Genomic DNA, 21,990 nt, shown 5'->3' on the forward strand with positions numbered 1-21,990 from the left:
GAGGATCAGATTTAGTTAGTCGGCGCAGTCGGCAGCCCGTCTAGACCGTAACATTCACCAATATGTTGAGAGTGCGTGTTGGAGACGTTCTCCTATAACTGTAATCAGCCCCATTTGCTGACAGGAACAATCAGATGAAGATTAAAAGTGATTTGATTGAATAGTGAGACGAGTGTTGAACATCCCTCCAAAAGAAGCCAGAATTTGAGGGAACGACCAAAATCTTTGACCTTGGTAAGTTGGTCATTCTTTCAGATAAATGCGAATAAATGAAATACCAAAGGCATGACATCTAGCAGAAAACCCCAACTTGATTGTTAATGTTTGAAATGATTCATGTTAAATGTATAAAATACAAAAAAATAGGCGTTTTTGAGATCCCTAAATTTATTAAAAAGTAGAGTGATTTAAGTTAAAAGCTGATCGCTTTCCGCCTAGTCGGTCAGGTGTAGAAGTGACGATAATCGAATTATTTATATAATCAAGATGTTACTAATATCGAAATAATAGATGAAATGATTCAGCTGCGCCAAATCATTCGAACAGGATCCTCCTATATCCGAAAAAATATTACGTATGATTTTGATATCGGTAAATTCTTATCAACCAGGCCTTTTCCAATCAAAATACTGAGCTCCGATAAAAGGAACAATCATATGGACGAAATACAAGTAATTGTTTCGGGAGTGTTATTTGCAGGCTAAAATGGGCTCAAAATCGGTTCTGAGGGTGCCTGAAATTAGAATCTCGAGATCTATATCTATCGTCATGATTCAATCGCGGTCTAGAATTATCTTTGTACGTTTTTTTTATTTCTTTTAATGCGGTTGAATCTTCGAATTTTTCTCACCCCATAAACACTACTTCTGCTTGGTTTAATTAATTAATTTCTCATTTTCGGGTTACTCAATGAAAATATTAACTACAAACCTTTCGTTTCGGGGAGATTTTTTCAGAGATTTTTTCCAAATGCGGTGAAATAAAACAACTCGAAATGGTTTGGAGCATATATGTGCCTATACTTCATTAAAAATGATAAAAAAGTATCACATTTTGATTACTATCAAAACTACAACTTAAAATTAAGCAGATGGAAAAATATGATTAGATATTATCTATGGATATACTTAGTCATTATTTGAAACATTATTATATGTCAGTGAATTGTAAATGTAAACCTACATACATATATTATCTTATATATTTCATCTGCATTTTGCACGTAATATTTAAAATACTTGTCATACAAGTTACTTAGCTAAAACAGCTGCTGCCCATATTTACGAATTTGTTCAGTATTCCAGTCCTTCTCTTGTACCATGCGTTATGTAAACGGACTAATTTATCACTGTGATATTATAAAAAATAACCGTCTCATTCCTAGGCAAACTAGCGACCTACATCGACAAAACTCTTTTCCTACATGAAAATGTTCAATCTTTGGTATATACGTTAAGACTAACATAATCCTAAAGCAAATAGAAATAACGTTAAACTGTTTTCAATTCACAAGCTTTTCGCGTCGATTTTTATTTAATCTTCGCCCTATATGCAACAATACAGCCCCAGACTTAATTTGCTTAAATACATTAATTGCTTCTTTGTGGGATGCTCCATGCAGCGGCTTGTGATTTACTGCCAGAATTTCATCACCTAAATCACTACCATTGGCAAAATTTCCAATATCAAACCACAAAAAACTTACCTTCTTTCAGAGTGCCATTTTCAGCTGCCTGCCCATTCGGGAAAATCGTTTTCACATAAATTCCTATGCTGCCTTTAGGTGAATCTCTGCCTCCTACAATACTGAATCCCAGAGGCTTGGAATCATGCCCTTTGTGGAACAGCACCTGTCGAATCGTAAACGTATTTCCGCCTCTAGGTAAGGTGCAAAACTTGCTCTCCTCCTCTTCAATCTCTTCTAACTCTTCGATGGATTCCTGAGAAATCAGAAATGAGCTTCAAGTTGAAATACTTGAAACGAGATTTTCAGATCTTCAGCTGCTAGAACAGTGGGATCATTCAGTTGGTCCTTAGAAAATTTAAATCTATTGTGCGGGCTATGAACAACGTCAAGGGGTCCGCAAACAGTTTAATATAAAATTATCGAATCGAGTCAGTTTTTCAAGTAGTACTTTTGATTATAGGTGATAAACCTATTTGGTAGAACATCGATTTAGTGCCGTTAAGAGCGTCGTCGCAAAATAAACTGACTAGTATTTGTAGTAGTAATTGCGAGCCCGACATAAATGCAGTCATAACATCCCATCAGGTTCATCCAAGTCATTAATTTATTTTGTGTTTTAAAACAAACGTTATCATTTCAATAAATACTTCTTCAACGAAATGTTCTATTTATATTTTATTTTTTCGACACTATCAACCATTCAAGTACGCCTGGGTAACACTGTGTTAAGTTGCGTTATTGAGTTGTTGCCGCTCTCTGCGTTAACGAGTTATAATCATCGGTTCTTGAGTTAAAGTTTTTATTAAAGCTTTACGAGACCCGAGACTGGAATTCGTACATCAAAAAATAGTCATYWACRTTTTTTCTGAGTAACGTTTTACTACTTTGTTCACTTTGTACAACTAAAGAACAGTTCAAAGAAAGTCGACGAGTTTTCTTGTAAAATTGTCTTAATTTTTCGCATAAAATATTCAGTTTGCCAGTATTTTACAGTAAAACGTTAGGAAAAATTTGGTTTTTCTGTTTAGTGACAGTGTTGCTTAGAAATTTTGTCCTAAAAGAGTTTTCCAAATAAATGATTATAAATGTTCGCTTTTTCAGTTCGGCGAAATATTTTTGGAAAAGATCCAGAATTAATTATTAGGCTTTTGTGCATAATTTAAAGCTGCTAAAAGTGTTCCAAACATTTTTGAAAATCGGTTAAGGAGGCGAGTGTTCCAATAAAATATATCATATAATTTTTCACAGAAAATATCTGAACATTTTTTTTTTTTAACTTTTGCTCCCCGGCCATTTTTTCAAGATAATCTTAATTACTTTCGGTAAAAAACTGAATAAAATTATTTGGTTTTTGTGCGAAATTCGAAGCTGAAAAGGGTATTCTAAAGTTCCCAGCAAACCGATAAATAAGGCAAAGTTTCTAGCAAAATTAATTTTGTAATTTTTGGCTGAAAAGACCCCATTATTGTCAGAAAAGAAGGAAATCATCAGAACATAATGTTTTTTGCGTTTTCGATTAAAAACTTGTAGTTTTGTGACCGGTTTTGGAGAAAACCTTAATGGTTTTCAGGGGAAAAACGGAAGGAATTTATTTTCGTTTTTGTCTAGAATCCGACGCTGAAAAAAGTTTTTGTAAAATTTTTACAAAGCTATAAATTTATCTTGTAATTTTTCGCGTAAAATACCTCCAGATCGTAAGTCTTTTTCGATCGAAATAGTCTGTTATAAGCTTTCGCTTATTCTGTTCGTTTTGTAATAGAAAATAGGATTTCAAAACTTTTCCAAAAGCGACCAAGCAATGAAATTTATTTCATAATTTTTCACGGAAAATACGTTAAGTTTGGCGTCATTTTTAAGTGAAACTTTAGAAAATTTAGCATTTAGAAGAAAGGGTAACTTGGCTAAAACTGGAAAACTCTGAAAATTTTCACAGATTCAAGTTAAATTTTGATTTTCGCTAATATGCATTTATGTAGTTGTATCTTAAAAGTCATAGGTTTTTCATACAGTTCGTATAGGATGATCATCAAAATTGGTTGAAATTTTCTATGGAACTCGAGAACTGAACATCTTTAATTAAAGACGGCCCTGTAGCTGTTGTAGTTGAAATCGATTAAATAACTCGAAAATAGCTCAAATATGTAACTGAGTTAATAATGTCTATCAGTTACGTGCAGATATATATCATAATTGCTTACTACATTCACATTTGCAGTTTGAACAATATTTTTTTATAAAAAGAAATGGTGGATAATGCCGTAAAAGTAACATCTCCGTAGATAATTTTGCTTTAGGGTTCGCTGAGTTTCGTTGAATTATAAGAGATCTTTTTTAGCAATTATTAATAATAATGTTCCCATATGCAAACATTTGAAGCGGACATGCACTGCATCCGTAGTATGTACGTAATATGTACTATTATGTATGTAAGAGTCGTTTCGTGTCACAGAAACTGAGCTATTTGAATAATTCGATGCAATTCCTTCCATTTGCAGTTCTTGCACTTACAACTAGAACATAAGGTTAAAAGGTTGACTGTAAATTACGAAACCATTTAAGTTAAATACAAACTGTTATATAGTCATTAAGGAATTTAAACTTGACCACCTACATGTTGATTTTTCTTGGGATTGTTGCATAAAGAGATGCTTAACATCAAGCAACCGTAATAGTAATATCACTATGCCACTTTTAGTGTGTCTATGTGGGCCGATGTGTGGGTCAGGAATCTTTTTATAATGCCGACCTATGATTTTTACGTTCAACTCTGACAGCTTTTGATTGATAAATTATGTTAATTTTGTTTATTTGGGTGACGAACATTATAATAAATAAAGTTGTAATGTGTAGGAAATAATCGATTCAAATCGATTAATTCTGACAGGGCCGTACCTATTTTACTATTTTGTTGCATTCAATTTGGAACATACTTGGTGGATATGGACTATGGCTACAAATTAAAATGTAAATTGATGAAAATGTGTATTTTCTAACGGCATTTATTTACTAAATATTTCGTTTGAACGTGAGAAGATTATAATTTTCCTTGAGGGAAATATATATATTTATACAGAGTGTAGTAAATAACTGGACAGTTGTTACGTTCTGACCGCATTAGAATAAATTGAGGTTTTCAATAGCTGAGGGCAAATGTGTTACGTGTTCAATGGGCTACTATGCTTAATTGAATAAAGTAGTAAATCGTGTACGGCACTAGAAATCAAAAAAACAATTGCATACCTGCCGATCACGTTCAAATTTACCGTCCGGTCGTACTTCCGCTTTTTGTCTGCCGCCTCCCAACTCGTAATAGCTCTTTGAGTTGACTACTTTAAACTTCGTTTGTTTTTCCGCCTTACTGCATTCGGATTGTCTTTTGTTACAATTGGGTGATTGTGACCTTGCTCGATCCGAATTATGTTGATGTTTCTGCAATTTTGATTTTGGTATTTTCATGCTGTAGTTTTCGATGGTTTTCAAGTTATGAGTTTTCGTTGGATGAGTGTAAATAGGCTGGGTAAGGCCTGAATTAAGTGATGTAGGATTTGCAGCGACAGACCAGCGACGATGTCGTGCTGGTTCGACATCGTAGTCTGGAGGTGGTTCGTAGTAGTATTCTGAACCTGGAAGACTGCAATGAACATTTTAGGACCATTGCAGTATTTCTGACAATTTTTCTTCTCACCTGAGATTTAATGACTCTCGTTGGCGGGGTCGAGCTTTTCGCTCCGAGGCTGACTGAAATATTCGAGGCTTCCTATCAGCAGAAGTCAAGTTTTCAGGAGCAGGAACGTAGAAGGCAGTCTTTGGTTGATTAGTTTGTTCTTTTCCACCATTCCCCACGGTGTGAAAAAATTCCTGGACGGACATGGCCCTTCGTCTTCGCAATCCGACATGAATTTGACTGAATTTAGCTCTTAGTACTTCTTGTACGCTAGTTTTTTTGGTATTGCTGGGAAGCCTGAGGGATGACGTGGTGTGAGGCGTGCTGACTAGAATGTGAGGGCTAGTGGGTTCGAGCAGAGCACTTTTCGATGTCTCGGAGTTGTGACCACGCAACGATGCACAGCATTGGCGCAGTCTTTTCCATTTTTGCGAAATGCTGCCATTTAAATCTGCCAACAAAAATTGTATTTAAAATATATTTAAAACGCTTGGCTCGAAGTTCATTTTAAATAATTTCCAGTCACAACCTTTTGTTCTAGAAGAAACATGAGCTGCATGCATGAAGCACTTTAATTGCTATTACGCTCGTCTTTAATGTGGTATGAGTAATACATTTAATAACGTCTAGATTACCAGATTAATAACACCGTTACCGAATGAATAACTTAACGTTATTTTTTCTGATTAAGAATTCAAATTAGGCTATTTTGTAAGGTATGAAACACGTAAATTGTCTAACACAGTTTTTAAAGAACACCCGTGTCCGTTTACAAACTCTATATATTTAACAATGGCTTCAAATGAATTATTTATTAATATCTACTTATTATTTCACATAGTTTCACTTTAAATAACGTTTCCGCCACATTTGTTCGAAACGGAAAAGGATATATTATAATCTTTTAAAACAATGGCAATGGTAGGTCTACGTGGAAATACATATTATAATTTCAAGTGGTTCAAGAAATAGGAGTTAATTTTAGTTGGCTCTTATAGGAAATTTAGCCGATGACTTTCGACTAAAGGCATTTTCTGTCGGCAATTTAACTATGGAAATACCTCAAATTTGTCCTACCATTGTTTTCAGTTTTTACAGTTTTCTTTAAACAATAAAACCTATTACCCATTTCACTGCGTTGCAGACAATTGAAATGGTTTTTAGGACAAAATTAACTATTGCATTTGAATAAAGCAAAACAATTAAGTCGCAGTTAGGAAGTGTTGTTTAACAAAACTTAATTAAATTTCTTATTACTTCCTCGGCAAATCATTATTTTCTGTAATAGATTGTTGTTAACACTTTCCACTTGGTTAACCTTTTTATTTGATAATGGATCAAGGGAATGAAATTCAAGTTATTCATTGATCAGTTATACACTCCACGGCACGATTAACCTTTGGGTGACATTTTAGATACTGGGTGTTCCCTTATAAGACAAACTGCTCAATTCATACAATAGTTTTGTTATAAACATGATTTTTTAAATCCTTTGCACCTGCGAACGACGTTGTCGGAAGACCCACTGCTGCTCAAAAATTACGTAATTGATGCACCTTTTGCATGAAACTAAAGCACTTGAGTAATACGGATAAGGTAGCTAAGCACGGCCTTTTAACACGTTAATTATCGACTAAATATTGAAAGCTTACGCGAAGAACGGCAATAAACTACTGCGTTATCTTTTAGCATTGCAAAGTTGTGTTTTATCGCGTTGTTCCAAATGAATTTGTTTTTAATTTTAGCATGTGTTTACAACATACACGGACTTAATTTGATAAAAGCTCATGAGAAAATTGTACATACAGAAAAGATAATACATATATGCATATGGTTGCTTGTTTGCATTGCAGATTCTTCAAGGGTTTCCCTAATTAACTTGCGGCTGAAGCTGTACTTAATGATGAGCTTTATCGACTAGTTGAGATTGTAATGATGAAACCTATAAATACCGATAACATTTTCCAATCAATAAGCTGGATGTATTTTGCGAGTAGTTGCGTTAAAATCCAGCTCAGTGATTTAACAATTTCATCACATACTATAGTTGGGATGATCGCTATTTTATCTAGATACTGTTCGCAATATTTATGCTATTCACTGTTCATTGTTGGACTGAAGACTCGAATACCTACATTCCTCAATCCAGTTATACATTTTCAACGAGTTCAGTTTGTGAATAGAAATGATAAGTCTCTATAATATAACAACCTTAGTAATGTGAATTTTATTTAAATAAATTAACCAATCCTTAGTCGTAGTGACTAAATAATGTGCCAGGTACAAAACCGCACAAATATTAAATATAAAGACGAGCAATTTTCTTGGTAATTATGACTCGACAAGGTTAGTGTATGCCTGCAACGACCGCCTCTTAGCTAATTATTATTTAATTATGCCGATTTTACATCCAATTTTGCACATGTTCAAAAATACTAAAATTGGATTTTCTTTCATACGGTAGTCTTTATATAGCGCTGCATCATTTCCTTTTTATAGGGAATCATACCAATTGACTGGGTTCTCATATTCCTGCTTTGAAATCCTATCTGTAATACTAAACGGCTCTTTCATAGGTATTTACATGTCTAAATAAACCGATGAAAGATAAACAGGATTGACACCTAAACAAACTAGGTCTATTGTACCTACTGAATTACACAAAAGCTAATGTTTGGAAGCTGTAACATATACCTATGTTACATGATAGTTAGAATAGGCTTGTTCTATTTCCCAGAATCGATGTGCTAGATACGATTTGAATATGTATTTTATTTGAATTCTCCGACCTTTCAGCCTTGACTGGAAGAAATATTATTTCTTGGAAGGTAAAAAGCCACATGTTTTATTCGGGCACTGGTCGGGCTAGATTTGGGTAATAAAGCCCGAAACTATTTCTTCAAGGGCTTTTATTGGTGGCAATTAAACTTTACGACCCTAGGGGATACCAACGTGTGAAGGAATCGTTCACGATGAGAATTCGTTAAAATTACTTAAAATGATATAAAATATAATTAACATCATTAGAGCCGTTTTTTGTGCTGTCGTGAGTTTATGCTGAACTGAATTTTCACTTTTGCTCAAGCAACAATGCATTCTAAAATAAAATCGTGACAGTAACTTTTTTTCTCAACGCTATGGCAATTTGAAGGGGTCAATAGTTTTTTAATTAAATTGGATAGGTCAGCGATTGTAATCACAAAAAGGCAATGTTTGTGATCACTCACAGACATTCAAGGTCAATACAATAAATAATCATCTACATCCTATAACTTATGGTTTCGCGCAAAATCATTTCAAATAATAAGAATGGCAAAAACGTATCAAATTATTCTACACGAAAACCCAATTACTAGGAGAGTAAAAAACAAGGGGGAAACCCAACAGCCAACAGAAATATGAAACGTGAGACTTTGTCGATAGGGAATGTGTTTATTGTTTAATCAGTGTTTTACTGCAGGCAGATTTGTTATGTCGCTTTTTCATGTGAATCGCATTGTGTAGTAACAAAAATAATTTTGCATGAGCATAACAAATTTAAGGATTGCACCCTCTATTTACTATGTACGCTTCGTCCTTCTTCAAAAAATGCATTTTTAGAAAAAATTGTTTCGTCTGCAAGTGGTAGACATTGAGGGGGCTATGCAATGGCCCTCACCATTGTCTATCTTTAACAAACAGGTATACTTTAGTTAATTAAACTGCGTAATAAAAATATGTTTGCAAAACAATGAAAGTTCAAATAAATCAATTACTTTTCACTTGCATATATTTTACTGTTTACTTGTTTTCCTTCCACCATTAAAGTCTAGTTATCACTGTAATTATTACATGTTCAATGCAATGTTTCGTCCTTACTAGGAGTTATGCCATATAATATTTAAGTCCGAAATTGCGAATTAGCAAACCTCTAATTTGCTCTGTTACCTTGGCTGTCGTTATACATATATTAATAACTAGGTATTTGCCCATTAAAAAATCCTAAGCAATAGTTTGTTATTATTGTGGTAGAAAATGTAAAATGAAGACAATTACAATACATGCAGAATACCAGTAATAGTCATAGTATCCGCAATATATTCACGAAGAGTATGCAGAGCTACTTCCAATGTTCAAAAAACGCCTGTCGCGAAAGGATTAAATGGTATTGGGTGCAAGCATTTAACTAACTATTCACTTACCAATATCAGAAAAATCATTAAAAATTGCCTTAGAACACATAAAACTAATAAACTCCACAAAATCGAACTTATTTGTTGAAACACTCTTTGAAGACTCGACGATACGCTCGCTGAGCGTAAACAGTAACTCAGGCTCGTAATGGGTAGATTTTGTTAATATATTAACGGTACCCTGCGGGCATTTTACGGGTCTCTTGCTATACTTATTATAAGGCTTATACCATTGTTAACTCTGAAGGTCCATTTGGCACTTTTGCTTTATCCTCTATGGACGCAAAAAAACTTTCCAAAAAAATGTCGCCAATATTGCAGGGCCGGTTTTAACAGGGCCAGTATTTAAAAAAAAGATTTAGCTTCAACCAGACGTTCGTTAAGAAAACCAAGACCTTCAAGTATGCAGTTAATGTTCCTAGTTCTAAGCTCAAAACCAGGTCTGCGTTACCAAAAAGTGATTTAAATTATTCAAATTACGCCCTGTATAAAAAGCTCTAGTGATTGGGAACAGCATACCTTATCGCATTAATAATCAATCAAACAATCATATCCAGTCTAGGTATTTATTGACTATTGGCAAATATATAACGAGATACTACCATTTATTCATTATTTACTTCTTAGTTCAAAGTCACACTTAGCAGCTTTGTCAGCTTAATAAATAATATTTTGTGCACCAGTGCGGAGTTTCCGAAGACAAAGCTGTTTTTTAAGAAAATTATGAAGAGTGTGGAAATAATTTTGTTTGATGAGGCTTACAACATGACCCACGCGTTATTCATGTTTCAGGCGGATTTACATTACCAATATTTGTTTAATCGCCTTGTTAAATGCCAGGAAGCTCTTATTATATTTTGCAATGCCAAACATACTGCAGCTTGATAAAGTTTCGTCGTCATTTCCGTAAAAGCCAGCTGCCTGCAGCCTGCAACACCCAGTCAGGCCATGAGCATGGAGTCCTTTAGCAGTAAAATTTACCACTTTGATTATAATAATAATTTTTTTACGGATGAGTGTCCAGTCTGGAACATTTACGTATGTCTATGCTATTTTCGGGTTTCACACTGTATTGAGAGCCAGATATTTAAGAATCCTGCTAAAGCGAAAGCTGCCATAAATAGCTAGAGAATGTCGTATGAGAATTTCTAAGCCGTTCCACTCCAATCCGTGATTTTCTGAAATCGTACCCTTGGTTATTATATAGTTCACTATCAGGAGCTGTGTAATTCAGGGGCGGATTTTATAACATCTGCTATTATTTATATCGCGGTACACGCAAAACAACGTTTTAAATAAGGCTTTCGGCGGTTTTGTTAAAATACATATGTCTGATGTTCCAGTATGAATTGAACATTCTCTCCTACTCATTTGGGTATGGTTGAAAGCCGAGTGTATATTTCGTTTAAACCGTGTCTGTACATAATGAAGCCTTATTATCATTGTCTCTAATACAATCGTTAGGTATAGAGTGCAAACATGCCTTTATAATGTGTTTCGCGAATTGTGGGAATTCATTCAAATTCTCCATATTAATGTAAATGTGGGAGTTTGTATGCATTCAAGGAAGCAAGATTTTTAGTTCAAACGCATTAATTCATTATAGATGGATCTATTTCACGTAGATAATAACATCAATTTGCAGAACTATAGCAGGAGATTTTATGTTTTCAGAATTTGTTGGCAGTTGCAGTAAGAGATGGCAAAGTATTTATTTTGATAATCAACCAGAGATCAACATCCAACAAGTAAAATCTGAAAAGAGAATTGCAAATCAGTAGGTACATACGCTAGAAAATTGAAACAATTTTTTTTATTTCTGTGGTATGTTAAGTCTCCAGAAAAATACGAAAGCGGCATTTAAAAAATGTTGCAAAAATCAATGCTTCTCGTGTTTTTACGTAACAATCTGCATAATTATTAAAATCGGTTAACTGTATCAAAATGCTTAACATTGTAAGCCGACTGCCAGATATAAATTAAATAATTTCTTCGCTGGCAAAGTAATAAATCCATCCTAAAGAGTGTGGTGACATCAGCGTTCTTATAATATGCCAATCACAATTATTTTCTATTTCCTGTATGACAATCCTTCGTTCACATACACTTAGTGCTGTTACTATCAATAATGGTTAAACGGTTTTGAAGCGGCTTTGCGATTTCTCAGTTGACAAATCAACAAAAAAAATGATTTTGAAATCGCCTGTTTCCCGAATTTCCGAAATATGTATTTTGAAAAAATAAATCCCTTATATTTTATGGGATACAAAACACAGATGGGACAATCAACTATATTTTTAACACAAACACACAAAACCACGACAACTTACCAGGTCCAGGACAAATAATATTAACGGGGCAATTGTCCATAAGTTTCACTATATTATATTAGTCCGTAATTTTAATAGTTGGCACAATACTTTTGAGGGGATATTTTATCCTGGCAGATGTTCGGGATGCTGCGTTCTATTATGAATGCAAAGACATTGCACAGACGCAGTGGCTACAATGGGCGTCCAAATATGAGGAATCAATGAAACCATAGGGCCATTTTGGCTTGCTTTGAGTTCGCGTTTTCGCAAACTGGAAATTTTGCAAAAACCTATTTTTTTCTACTTTCTCTCCATTAAATGGGATGAAAGCGAACAATACTTTGTTTAAGAAAATCACGCTTTTTTCTATATTTTCAAATATGAAATTTGGTGCACAGACGTCGCTTTTTTGTTAACAAAAGCTGATAACTTTTCCTTAAATGTCCCACCTTGGTTCAGTTTTTATCTTGATCGCTTTTTTTTAATATTCCGCATTTTATGCCTAATTTGAATCATCGAGCCACCTGCAGCTTTTTAGTGCGTCAGGTGGCTGCATCTTGTTGCCTCAATCACATGATGTTTAATTGAACATGGACTGGCAATACCACTTAAAATAATTTATTGCCGAAAATTTTATTGCGGCTATATGCAATTATTATACATATTATGATGCGCCTTTAAAAAGCGCTCAAATAACTCGTTTATTTTGAATTTTTCAATATAGTTATAAAACTTCAAGTATTAAAGCCAAAAGTATTCACAAAAAGCGTCTGTTGTATCAATACCGTCTTTTATATATAGGATTTTGCACGTCTAGACATTGTGCTGGCTGAAGGCGGTAGAATTTCATAAAAACACAAATATTTTTTGTTTTGCACGCAAAAATTCTATGCATTTTCAGCCTTTACATGACATCTTTTTGTATTATCGTCTAGACTATATTGATTACACAAAATTATAGAAAGAACGGATGGAAATCTTTCACGTGCTTCGACTAGAACTCTTTACTTCCCAACAGAGGACGCCAACAGTCTTTTAATATTATTAAATGTATTTCATTTATTGAAAAACTGTCCAAATTGAAAATAACATTGTCGGTTCTCTATGATAAATGTCTAGACTGGCTCAAACTGCATTTCTTTCAGATGCAAAAATGTTAGTTGGCGAGAAAAAAATAATGCAGCTTCTGCATACCAACGCAATTCACAAATTCAATACGTTCAAAACCTAGGGACAATAAACTGCAAATTTTAATATATAACTGAATTCGAATCTAATAACAGCCTAGCTACTGTAGGGTTTCTTGAAAAAACAAACCGTTTTAATTATTTTCCTCGTCGAATCTACAACAATCTGACTTTGATTAAAACACACAGAAGTGACGGACAGTCCGATATTTACGAATTTATTATCCCCTGACGAGAATGGCCGCAGTTTCACACTGAGGATGGTGTTTAGTCCCCAATTTAAATCCAACAGCAAAATATCTGCAATCGAAAATGAAATTGCCCAATCAGTAGCGTACTTCTATTTTTTATGTTTCATAACTACAAGTTTTGAGCGAATTGCTTATATAAATGTAAAAAATATAGTGACGCGTCTAATAGAAGAGCACTCCTCAGACACCTTAAATAAGAATTAACTGATGATTGGACAGATTTAGTCTTAAGCTTTAATTCTAAAGCCGACCCTGTTGAAGCGTCGTATAAGAAAAGTCTATTTTTCCATGTCTAAACTATCAACAAATTGAAGTTAAATTTTTAATAAAAGCAAAATGATAGATCGAAATTATTATCCATTCTCTCGCATGAGTGACAATGATGAACGCCACTGTAAATATATAGGCTGATATGTACGTCTACGCGGTGTAAACTTTCCCCTTTGACGATTAATTTTCTGGGGGTGTTTGTTGAATACAAAATCAAGCGCTTTTTGCAAGCGAATTTCCACATTTTTATACTATCACTCGACATGTTCCAATTTTTCACGCAAACGGACAAATTTCGTTATAACATTTCGCTTCGGCAGGCCTGAAAAGATTAGTGTAGCGTAAAATGCCCACTTAATTGTCTATATTCTGCGGCAATTTATCATTGTTGTAAGAAAAACTTTTATTTCGGATCAGGTTTCTCATTACAGCCCAAACAGCTGTGCTGTTTAGTTCACTAACATCAGATTTAATGAATTAAAATAAAGGAAAAATTGGACGAAGCTCATTCCAGTAATAACAAAAAAATGTTTTTTTTTTCTGTGAACTATAGCAGGAAAATAAATCCTTCCTTGATTTTTTAGAGTAGTTAGATGATAAAGCTATTTCTAAATAACATACTTACCTTACTCAATTCCTCTTCATTCAGACCAAGAAAAGCACATGTATGATCACTAACGAATTTATGTGATAGAAATAGCAGGAAGCGGTAGAAATTTTATGAAAACCAAATGTCGCAGATTTAAAATAACTTTATTTGCTTAGACATATCGTATGTATATATAAACATTTCTTTTCAGCTAAAGTAAAACATGTCGCAATGAATTTATTAGAAACAGTTAACAGACAATTAAGACCCCAGACATAACAAAAGTTAGAGAGCTAAAGTAGTTTAATATCTCTTTAAATTTTATTGGTTGCTTATACGATTTATATAAGTACATAGTTTAACTCTCTTTTAATAACAAATAAGTCCAACGCACATTCAACTATTTGCAGCAACGAATATTCTTAACACGTATTTAATTGATTTATTCGATTTCGCTAATCCTACAATAAAATGTTTTTATGGTACAGAAATCTAGAAATCCGCAAAAAGAAATGTTTTTTAATAGTTAGGATTAGAAGTGGCATGTATACGGCTCGAGGAGAGAACTTGTAGATTTTTGATTTGGCAGCTCAAAAGAAAAGAGAAAACAACTTTTTAAGCAAGCCGAGTTTTTGACAAATTTATTGTTCGGTTTATTGTGATTCACTTCCGCAAGCGCGGCGTATTTTATATAAGCATGAGGATGACTGCAAACATTTCAACCATAAGCGTATTCCGTGAGCACTTTCAAAACATATTTACAGGCAATTTTCTAAAGCAACAACTTTAAGGAAGCATTAATGTATTTACAAGAAGCGCCTTCCTCAAAAACAAAATTGTATACACCAGGCAAACATCTGGCTAATTTGAATACTTCATAGTTCAACATTTTGCAACAAAACTTTAATCGTAGGTATACCCGATCTGAGTACGTATATAGATGCATTGAACCTACATTCAATGATGAAAAATGTGCTAAATCCTTCGGGGTATGAATAACTTGTCGAAGAGTCGGCTTACAAAAATGTTTTATTTTGATCCACCTCACCCATGAGCTACAAGGTTTATAAAAAAGACTTTTAAATAAACAGCCCTCTAAGAAATTTTTATAATGGATTCTAAAAAACGTTGCCTTTTCCCGAACCCTATATACACTTGCTGATGCTAACACCTGAAAGTGATTTTCTGGCTGCCTTTTAAATTTTATCGCGCTTCTTTTAAAATTTTTGTAGTAACAGAATTAATTAATTTCAAAAAACTGTGCCTCGAAAATGATGATATTAAAATAATTAATGAAAATAATTACCCATTACTACAAAAACCTGAGAAGTGTGAATGAAAGCGTTGCATATGTTGATTAGCCTATATGAGCAGTCTTCACCTTATCATCAAATTGTAACGTTACTTGATATGTGGCCAAGATATTATAAAAGGATTCCCTTCTTAGTCGAATTTCCGTACATTGACATCCAGCGTTAACTTAGGGCGAAGCACGAATATTTGGCACATATCACAATATTTTATACACTGTATCCCTACAGGTTCATATTTGTTAAATCTGAAGCCATACTATGAGAAGCACCAGATACACTTTTTTAACACTAATTACACAAGAACTTGATACTGTCACGTTCAGCCCCAGATTACTTTCTTCTTCTCTGCTGGATGGATCGTGGAAATCGTTATAAAGACGCTTTTCCGAGTTTTCATTTACCTCGTTTATATCTGGTGAATCATAATCATTGGTTTCTTCTTTCTCTTGTAGTTCCATTTCTGAAACCGAATAATTATCTTAGAAAACCCACTTGTTCCTTTCCGAAAACATCCATGTTTTTATTCATTTGGACGCTTACTACGGATTAATTGAAAACATCCGTGTTTCGGATTTTGGGTCATAAAAATTCTACACATGTTCGTTCGAAATTAGCAAACTTCTCACTAGCAAGGCGCTTCGGTGAGCTGACAGTAAAATGTTTTAGAATTTACAAAAATTGAACCCCTCTAGAAGAATGAGGTCAATGTTGAATCACTCTGTATAAATAACATAGTTGTTACGTATAATAAGAACATATCGGAACCAAATAGCGCATCCACTCCATGCCTTTCAACGGCCGGATATCACGCACGCCTTCCATCAAATTATTAAGTCACATCATACATTTTCACCAAATAAAAAAAAAGAAGGAAGATTGAATTTTTCCTATTCCATCTCTGCCGTTTCCCCTTTTTCTCATCCCCATTATCAGTTGAAACCAATACAACGCCTTCGTCTTTTTATTTTTATGGCTCGCTACAATATTCTCTTTCGTCTTTACAACTTCATAAACTGCTTATTTCGATTAGCGTCATGGCCGTGAAAGAACTTTCCATCGTATTCTGTAAGTTTAAGTATCTCCACGATAAATCTCCAATAGATTATACCTACTGAGTCGATCAGGAAAATTTTCCGAAACCCTGTCATTGGTGCCATTAAGAGTTCTAATTTTTTTCCAAACTCTTCTAATCGAAATTAATACTGGTAAAGGGATTTTCTTTGTCTGCGAATACAGGAGTGGGGCGAGGACTTAAATATATCTATTGTACAAAGAACCACAATTATTTTATCATAACTGATGTTTCTTGTGCGATAAGGCATAATGGGATTTCATGAAGCGGAGCATGTCCTCAAAGTCATCGAATGTTCGATCAGTGAATTTAAACTGTCCATCGATTGTTGATTTATATTCAAACGAAAACTTAAGATTAAAATTTGATCGCAGTTAGAAAAAGTTGAGGCTCCGCCCCTGCATTCTATCGATAACCTGCGATACATAAAGCAGTTGTAAGTGAAATTTTCTCAACTTTTCCAAAAAAATCCAATTTTATTTTATTGTCGCCAATTCGAAGCGGGAATCTCATCAACTTTTCATAGTTCCGACCCTATAAATCTGACTGTGAATTCAGCTTACCGGTGGAATAAACGCTTTTCCTTCTGAAGAATTTTGGGAATTTTCCTACAATTTTATCAATTCGCGCTTTACATTTAATTAACATAGAAACAATTACAATTTATTAAACTCAACTAAGCCAAACATTTCGTGTATCCATTCTCTTCTTTGGAGATTGCCAATGTTTTAAATTTTTTTGAAATTAATTTATTTCAAGAAGCTTTTTTCGGTTGTTGAATCGAATAAATCGATGTTTAAACTTCCCTTTCATTTTCCTATGTCAAATCAATACTGTTTAAATACACTTACCGTAAAGTCGGATGTTTCCCTCCGCATCGCCTATTGAATTTTTGGAGATGCATTTATAACCGCCTAAGTCCGATTTGTGAATCCGCTTGATGACGAGCTGTAACTGAGTACTGTAGTAAGAATTGTCGATATCAGTCATGTAGTACTTGTCGTTGGATATGATCATTTCTCCTGCAAAGTAAATAAAATGTTCTTAAAACTAAAAACAATCCTAAGTAGCCGGGTTATTTCCTTGTAAAATGTATGTACTCACCGCTTTCTCGAGTCCAGTAATTAATTGCCTTTGGGGATGCCTCTACATGACACTGAAGAGTAACATTCGTATTTACAGGAGCTCCCACTAACTGATTCGGCACTTGGATGAGAGGGTGAACTGAAATAAAAAATCCTCTTTGTTCACAAGAAAATCAAGCAGTGGCATAATATTACTTTAAGCTCTTACCATCACTGATCTCGCTTATCGACACTCAATTAACAGACTTGACTTTCTAATTTTACCCCCAAATGCACATACTTTTTACCAGCAAATTTAGTCAAAGTTGATTCATTTTTTTTTGCTTTCACTATCAACAGCCAATAAATTGGATTTATATTTTTGCTGGTAAATATATTTATACGAGTCAAAGTCAATAGACTTCTGACAGCAAAAACACTTGGATATTGGCAAGCGGAAACATACATGATTGGGGTAGACTATTTAAAGGGGGAAAATCTGTGCCTACATCCATTAATTGCTTTGCGAAATAGAACTGCTTGCCATCACGGATTACCTCTTAGATTGGAATGACTTGATGAATTTAAAAGAACTGAGCCGATTTTTTCTCTAAAACTAGAACGAATCACAATTTCTGGATTGGGAACGTATCTGTACTTAATATAATATATTTATATACTAATAACATTTCATACAAAGGGGGTTGGTCTATGACAAGGATCAAATGTGGTTTTTACCTTTAAATATTGAATAGTTGGCTCTAGGTTGCCCTTCCGAAATGTTCTGCCCGCTAGACAGCGTGGGAAAAGCTGGAAAATTTGATTGCACGGGGATAAATTAATTGCAAAGTGGGCTTATTAATCCATCAACTATTCTCAAAAAAAAATACATAAATTAAAGACTTAGAAGTCATGGTCAGAACAATTCGAAATATTACAGCAGATCCAAAATTAATATTTTTATTTGACGATGCTTGATAGTTGAGTGTCAGACACGCGGTTCGAATTTTGGTTTGTCAGTAGCTCTGTACATGTATATTTGCAATTTACGCGATACGGCCCTCCGTAATTTATGCATTACATTAAATAAATAAATGTATGAAGTGCCTCGACTCGGACACTCGCCAAATTTCCAACTGTCGTTAATGAATTGTCGAAATATTTAGCGTTTATGAAGGGAATTCGTGTATTTCTACAAACAAACTTGCAGACGAAAATTACGTTTTCATTATTATGAGCTTTCGGGAACGATATGAAAACAATTTAAACTCCTGATGTGTCGAAGGACGCATTATCAACGAGGAAACTGTGTAAGAAAGTCGCAATTCCCACTAGAACAGTATAATTGGACTAGTTTAGCAATTAAAAATCTCTTGCGGCCAATTTTTCACCTTAACGCCCTTATTTGTTCAAAAGTCCTTTTTTGTCCCAGAAAGTAATTTCAGTGGAACTGAATGACAATTTACTAAATCAAACACATTGACTAATTGTTCAATACGTTATTTTTTTATTAATAAATGAGCGTCTTGTACACCCGACGTGTTAAGCTTCAAGGTATTTATATTTCTTTTTAAAGGCCCTAAATAAAACCAAGCTCCGACGCAAACGGAATACACAAAGCAAGCCATTTTAAACCCCAATTAATAAAAAAAACTCAAAAGATGTTGTGATGTGTGTTTTTGTTTTGCTTCCCCTAATCATGAAGCTAAAAGGAATTGTTACGGCGTTACGATCCACATCAAAAGAAAGTGCCGACTTTAAACTTTTATTTGACTTTAGAAAAGGGGAAATTTTCGCTATTAAGGGGTGTGCCAAATCTTAAGCACTGATTTCACATTACTCAAGTCTTTGTCTATGAGAGTAGATTGGTCTTTGCCGCATATTCTTAGCCGAAACTCAACTGCATGATCCATAACTCTGATTACATCAATTGGTTTCCTTTGGCCTAACTAATAAAATTATAATGTAAATTACATTACTTCAGCAGATAAAATGTCTGATGGTCAGTCTATCTGGGTGATCTATGAAACAGACTGTTCCCCAACGGCATTTATTTCGTTATGCCCAACCTGTAGGGAGCAATGATTGTTTTTAAAAGCGCATATGAATATGAATACATCCCGTGGATGCACAATAGGGTAGGCTAATATTTCTCCGCCAAGTACACAATGGCTCATTATAAATGAAACCAGAAATACAAATGTTGGCAACTTCAATCATTTCCTGACACGTTTTATGCACTGCCATGTATAAAACGTATCACCTCTTCGCAAAACACTCACTCTGTTGGTTCTTTGTTTAACGAGCATTTTTTTCTTGCTTGAAATCTCTCACGTAGAATGCAACACATACTATGCACAAAGAAGTATCATAAAATGTGTTCCTATTATGAAAACAACAGGGACTTCAAGGAAATTGATGCTTGGTGTTAACTGTTTTCCATTCATGATGGAACTGGTTCATTCACAATAAAATTGAGAGGAGGATTATGGATCGTTAATCTGCCTGTTATTTTTTTTGACGTCAACCTGGTGCTTAAAAAAATTAATTTATATTAATTGTACATTCGCATATTCTTTAAAATTTGAAAACAATCAATTACAATGAACTGCATCATATATTTGGGAATTTTCGTCCGTAATTTTAGAGCCGATATGGAAAAATTAATTCTATCTATATACGCATTGGTCATTTGTCAAACCTGATGCTCGTATTTATTAGTATGTTCCAGTATTTTCCTATATAAAAAACATTTCTGTTGTGTAGTTGTTTGACTGGAATAACGGGGTAAACGTTTTTTGGGTACAAACTGTGTAATTCTTTATTTACACGACACTTTCCAAGTATGTTTACTCGATTTTTCAACATCAAGTCAAATATTTTCTAACACGACATTCTCAATTGAGGAAAGATCCTACAAGCAATCTGGTGTATGCCAAGCTAATTCCATAATGTAGAACACGCTTGAGACAGATCTGCAACTGGAACACTGTGTTGATTCTGGTACAATTACATCTTGTTAGATAATGTTATGTCTATATGTCAATGTATGCATGATGAAGGAATTAATTGAGATAAATAAAAATAAAACACCGCTTGAGTAGGGGCAGATAATGTATAACAATGTACATGGTACAAGGCAGATGGATATTCTTCATGCACTCAAGTGCAGAATGTCTTACTATTGTTATAAGTGTTTTACATCAACTTGTGCATGCATTTTTGGTAACGCCTATGAATTCCTTTGAACAAATGTCTCAATTGTTGGGTACTTTTGAAATTAATGAATGAGAGTGACTTGAAACGTATTTAAGACCGTTGAAGCAAGTGAAAATGAAAAATTGAGTGATTATAAGAGGTAAATAAAAAAGGGGTAAACTTCATTGTTCGTGGTTGTATTGATAGAATGAGTATTGTAATCCGAAATTTCCTGAACTGGACAATTATGGCATTTGTAAAGTTGGGAAACAATTTCAATTGATGGCCATTTCAGAAAAGTCGATTACTTTTCGGGAAGTCAATCAATTCGACTCTCTTGTTATCAGTTTTCGGTTTCTGTTAGGCGAGCAACAATATGGTGAATAATTTGATTGCGCTCTAAAGTTTTATCGCCGGGGGAATGAATTTCTGCTACATACCCGACTGCTGAATCGAAGGGCTCTGTAAATATATTATGTAAAGTCTGAAATTGAAAGTCATCTCTTAAGAAACGTTACTATGGTGCTGAAGGCAGGACTCGTCGTGCTCCATTAAAAAGCGTGAGAATTTTTAATTCAACTCTAAGCACTTTGCAGCCTTATCGGATTATTGTTATGAATCACTGGCTTCGGCCAAAGGAATATCATTTAACATTTGGCGCGTTCATTTTCCACTTGTGCTATAAAAAAGCAGCCAGCGCCCGAATAATACGCTATTTCCCATTTTTCATCAATTTGTCTCGATCGTTTCCCAATCATTTTTTTTTGAAGCCCCCTATTTCATTACTTTCAATTTATTCATTTCAATGATCGGCTGAGATGTAGCGTTTTAAACTACGTCTTACAGGCTTTTTTCTATCGATCTACCAAGTGGAATATTAAGATGACTAAGAAAGGTGTTTTTATTCAGAACCCCAATAGTTTTGCCACCTTGAACACAACTCACTCTCTTATCGAATATTCATGATTATCCTGCTTGAGGGTGTTTTTAGTTTGCTAATATGTTTCTCTTCTCCTAATAATTCTTCTCATTCAGGCCCCTAGTAGGTAGCGCCTACATACCCGAATAAATCGGAATTAAAAAATATAGTAATCATTCTAAACAATTATCTAATACTGACAGTTAAAATCAAAAGGTACATAACTTTAATCGCGATCCGTGCGGCAAACAGAACGATAATTAAAATAGACGCAAATATTATTTTGTAATGA

At 34.2% G+C, this 21,990-nt stretch overlaps 2 protein-coding genes across 3 annotated transcripts in view; both read right to left on the reverse strand.

Annotated features, from left to right (window-relative positions):
- Positions 1-995: 995 nt before the first annotated feature.
- LOC109532928 lies at positions 996-11,962 on the reverse strand. Its single transcript, XM_019898072.2, has 5 exons — positions 11,854-11,962; positions 5,373-5,802; positions 4,928-5,318; positions 1,706-1,940; positions 996-1,653 (listed from the first exon to the last, which is right to left on the reverse strand). Exons 1-5 carry the CDS (start codon positions 11,891-11,893, stop codon positions 1,502-1,504), a joined length of 1,248 nt encoding a protein of 415 aa, XP_019753631.1. The 5' UTR covers positions 11,894-11,962; the 3' UTR covers positions 996-1,501.
- A 2,337-nt stretch (positions 11,963-14,299) lies between these two features.
- The window catches only part of LOC109532851 (lachesin), a 61,084-nt gene continuing 53,393 nt past the window's right edge, over positions 14,300-21,990 (reverse strand). For both annotated transcript variants that reach the window (XM_019897917.2, XM_048670765.1), the window contains exons 7-9: positions 17,622-17,741; positions 17,369-17,539; positions 14,300-15,905 (exon numbers count right to left, since the gene is read on the reverse strand). In XM_019897917.2, coding sequence (XP_019753476.1) covers positions 15,685-15,905; positions 17,369-17,539; positions 17,622-17,741 — 512 coding nt within the window. In that variant the 3' untranslated portion in view covers positions 14,300-15,684. The remainder of the gene's footprint in view (positions 15,906-17,368; positions 17,540-17,621; positions 17,742-21,990) is intronic.

This window comes from Dendroctonus ponderosae, unplaced genomic scaffold (genome assembly GCF_020466585.1).
Source record: "Dendroctonus ponderosae isolate FM_Combo_2020 unplaced genomic scaffold, Dpon_F_20191213v2 Dpon_F_20191213_1, whole genome shotgun sequence".
Taxonomy (NCBI): domain Eukaryota; kingdom Metazoa; phylum Arthropoda; class Insecta; order Coleoptera; family Curculionidae; genus Dendroctonus; species Dendroctonus ponderosae.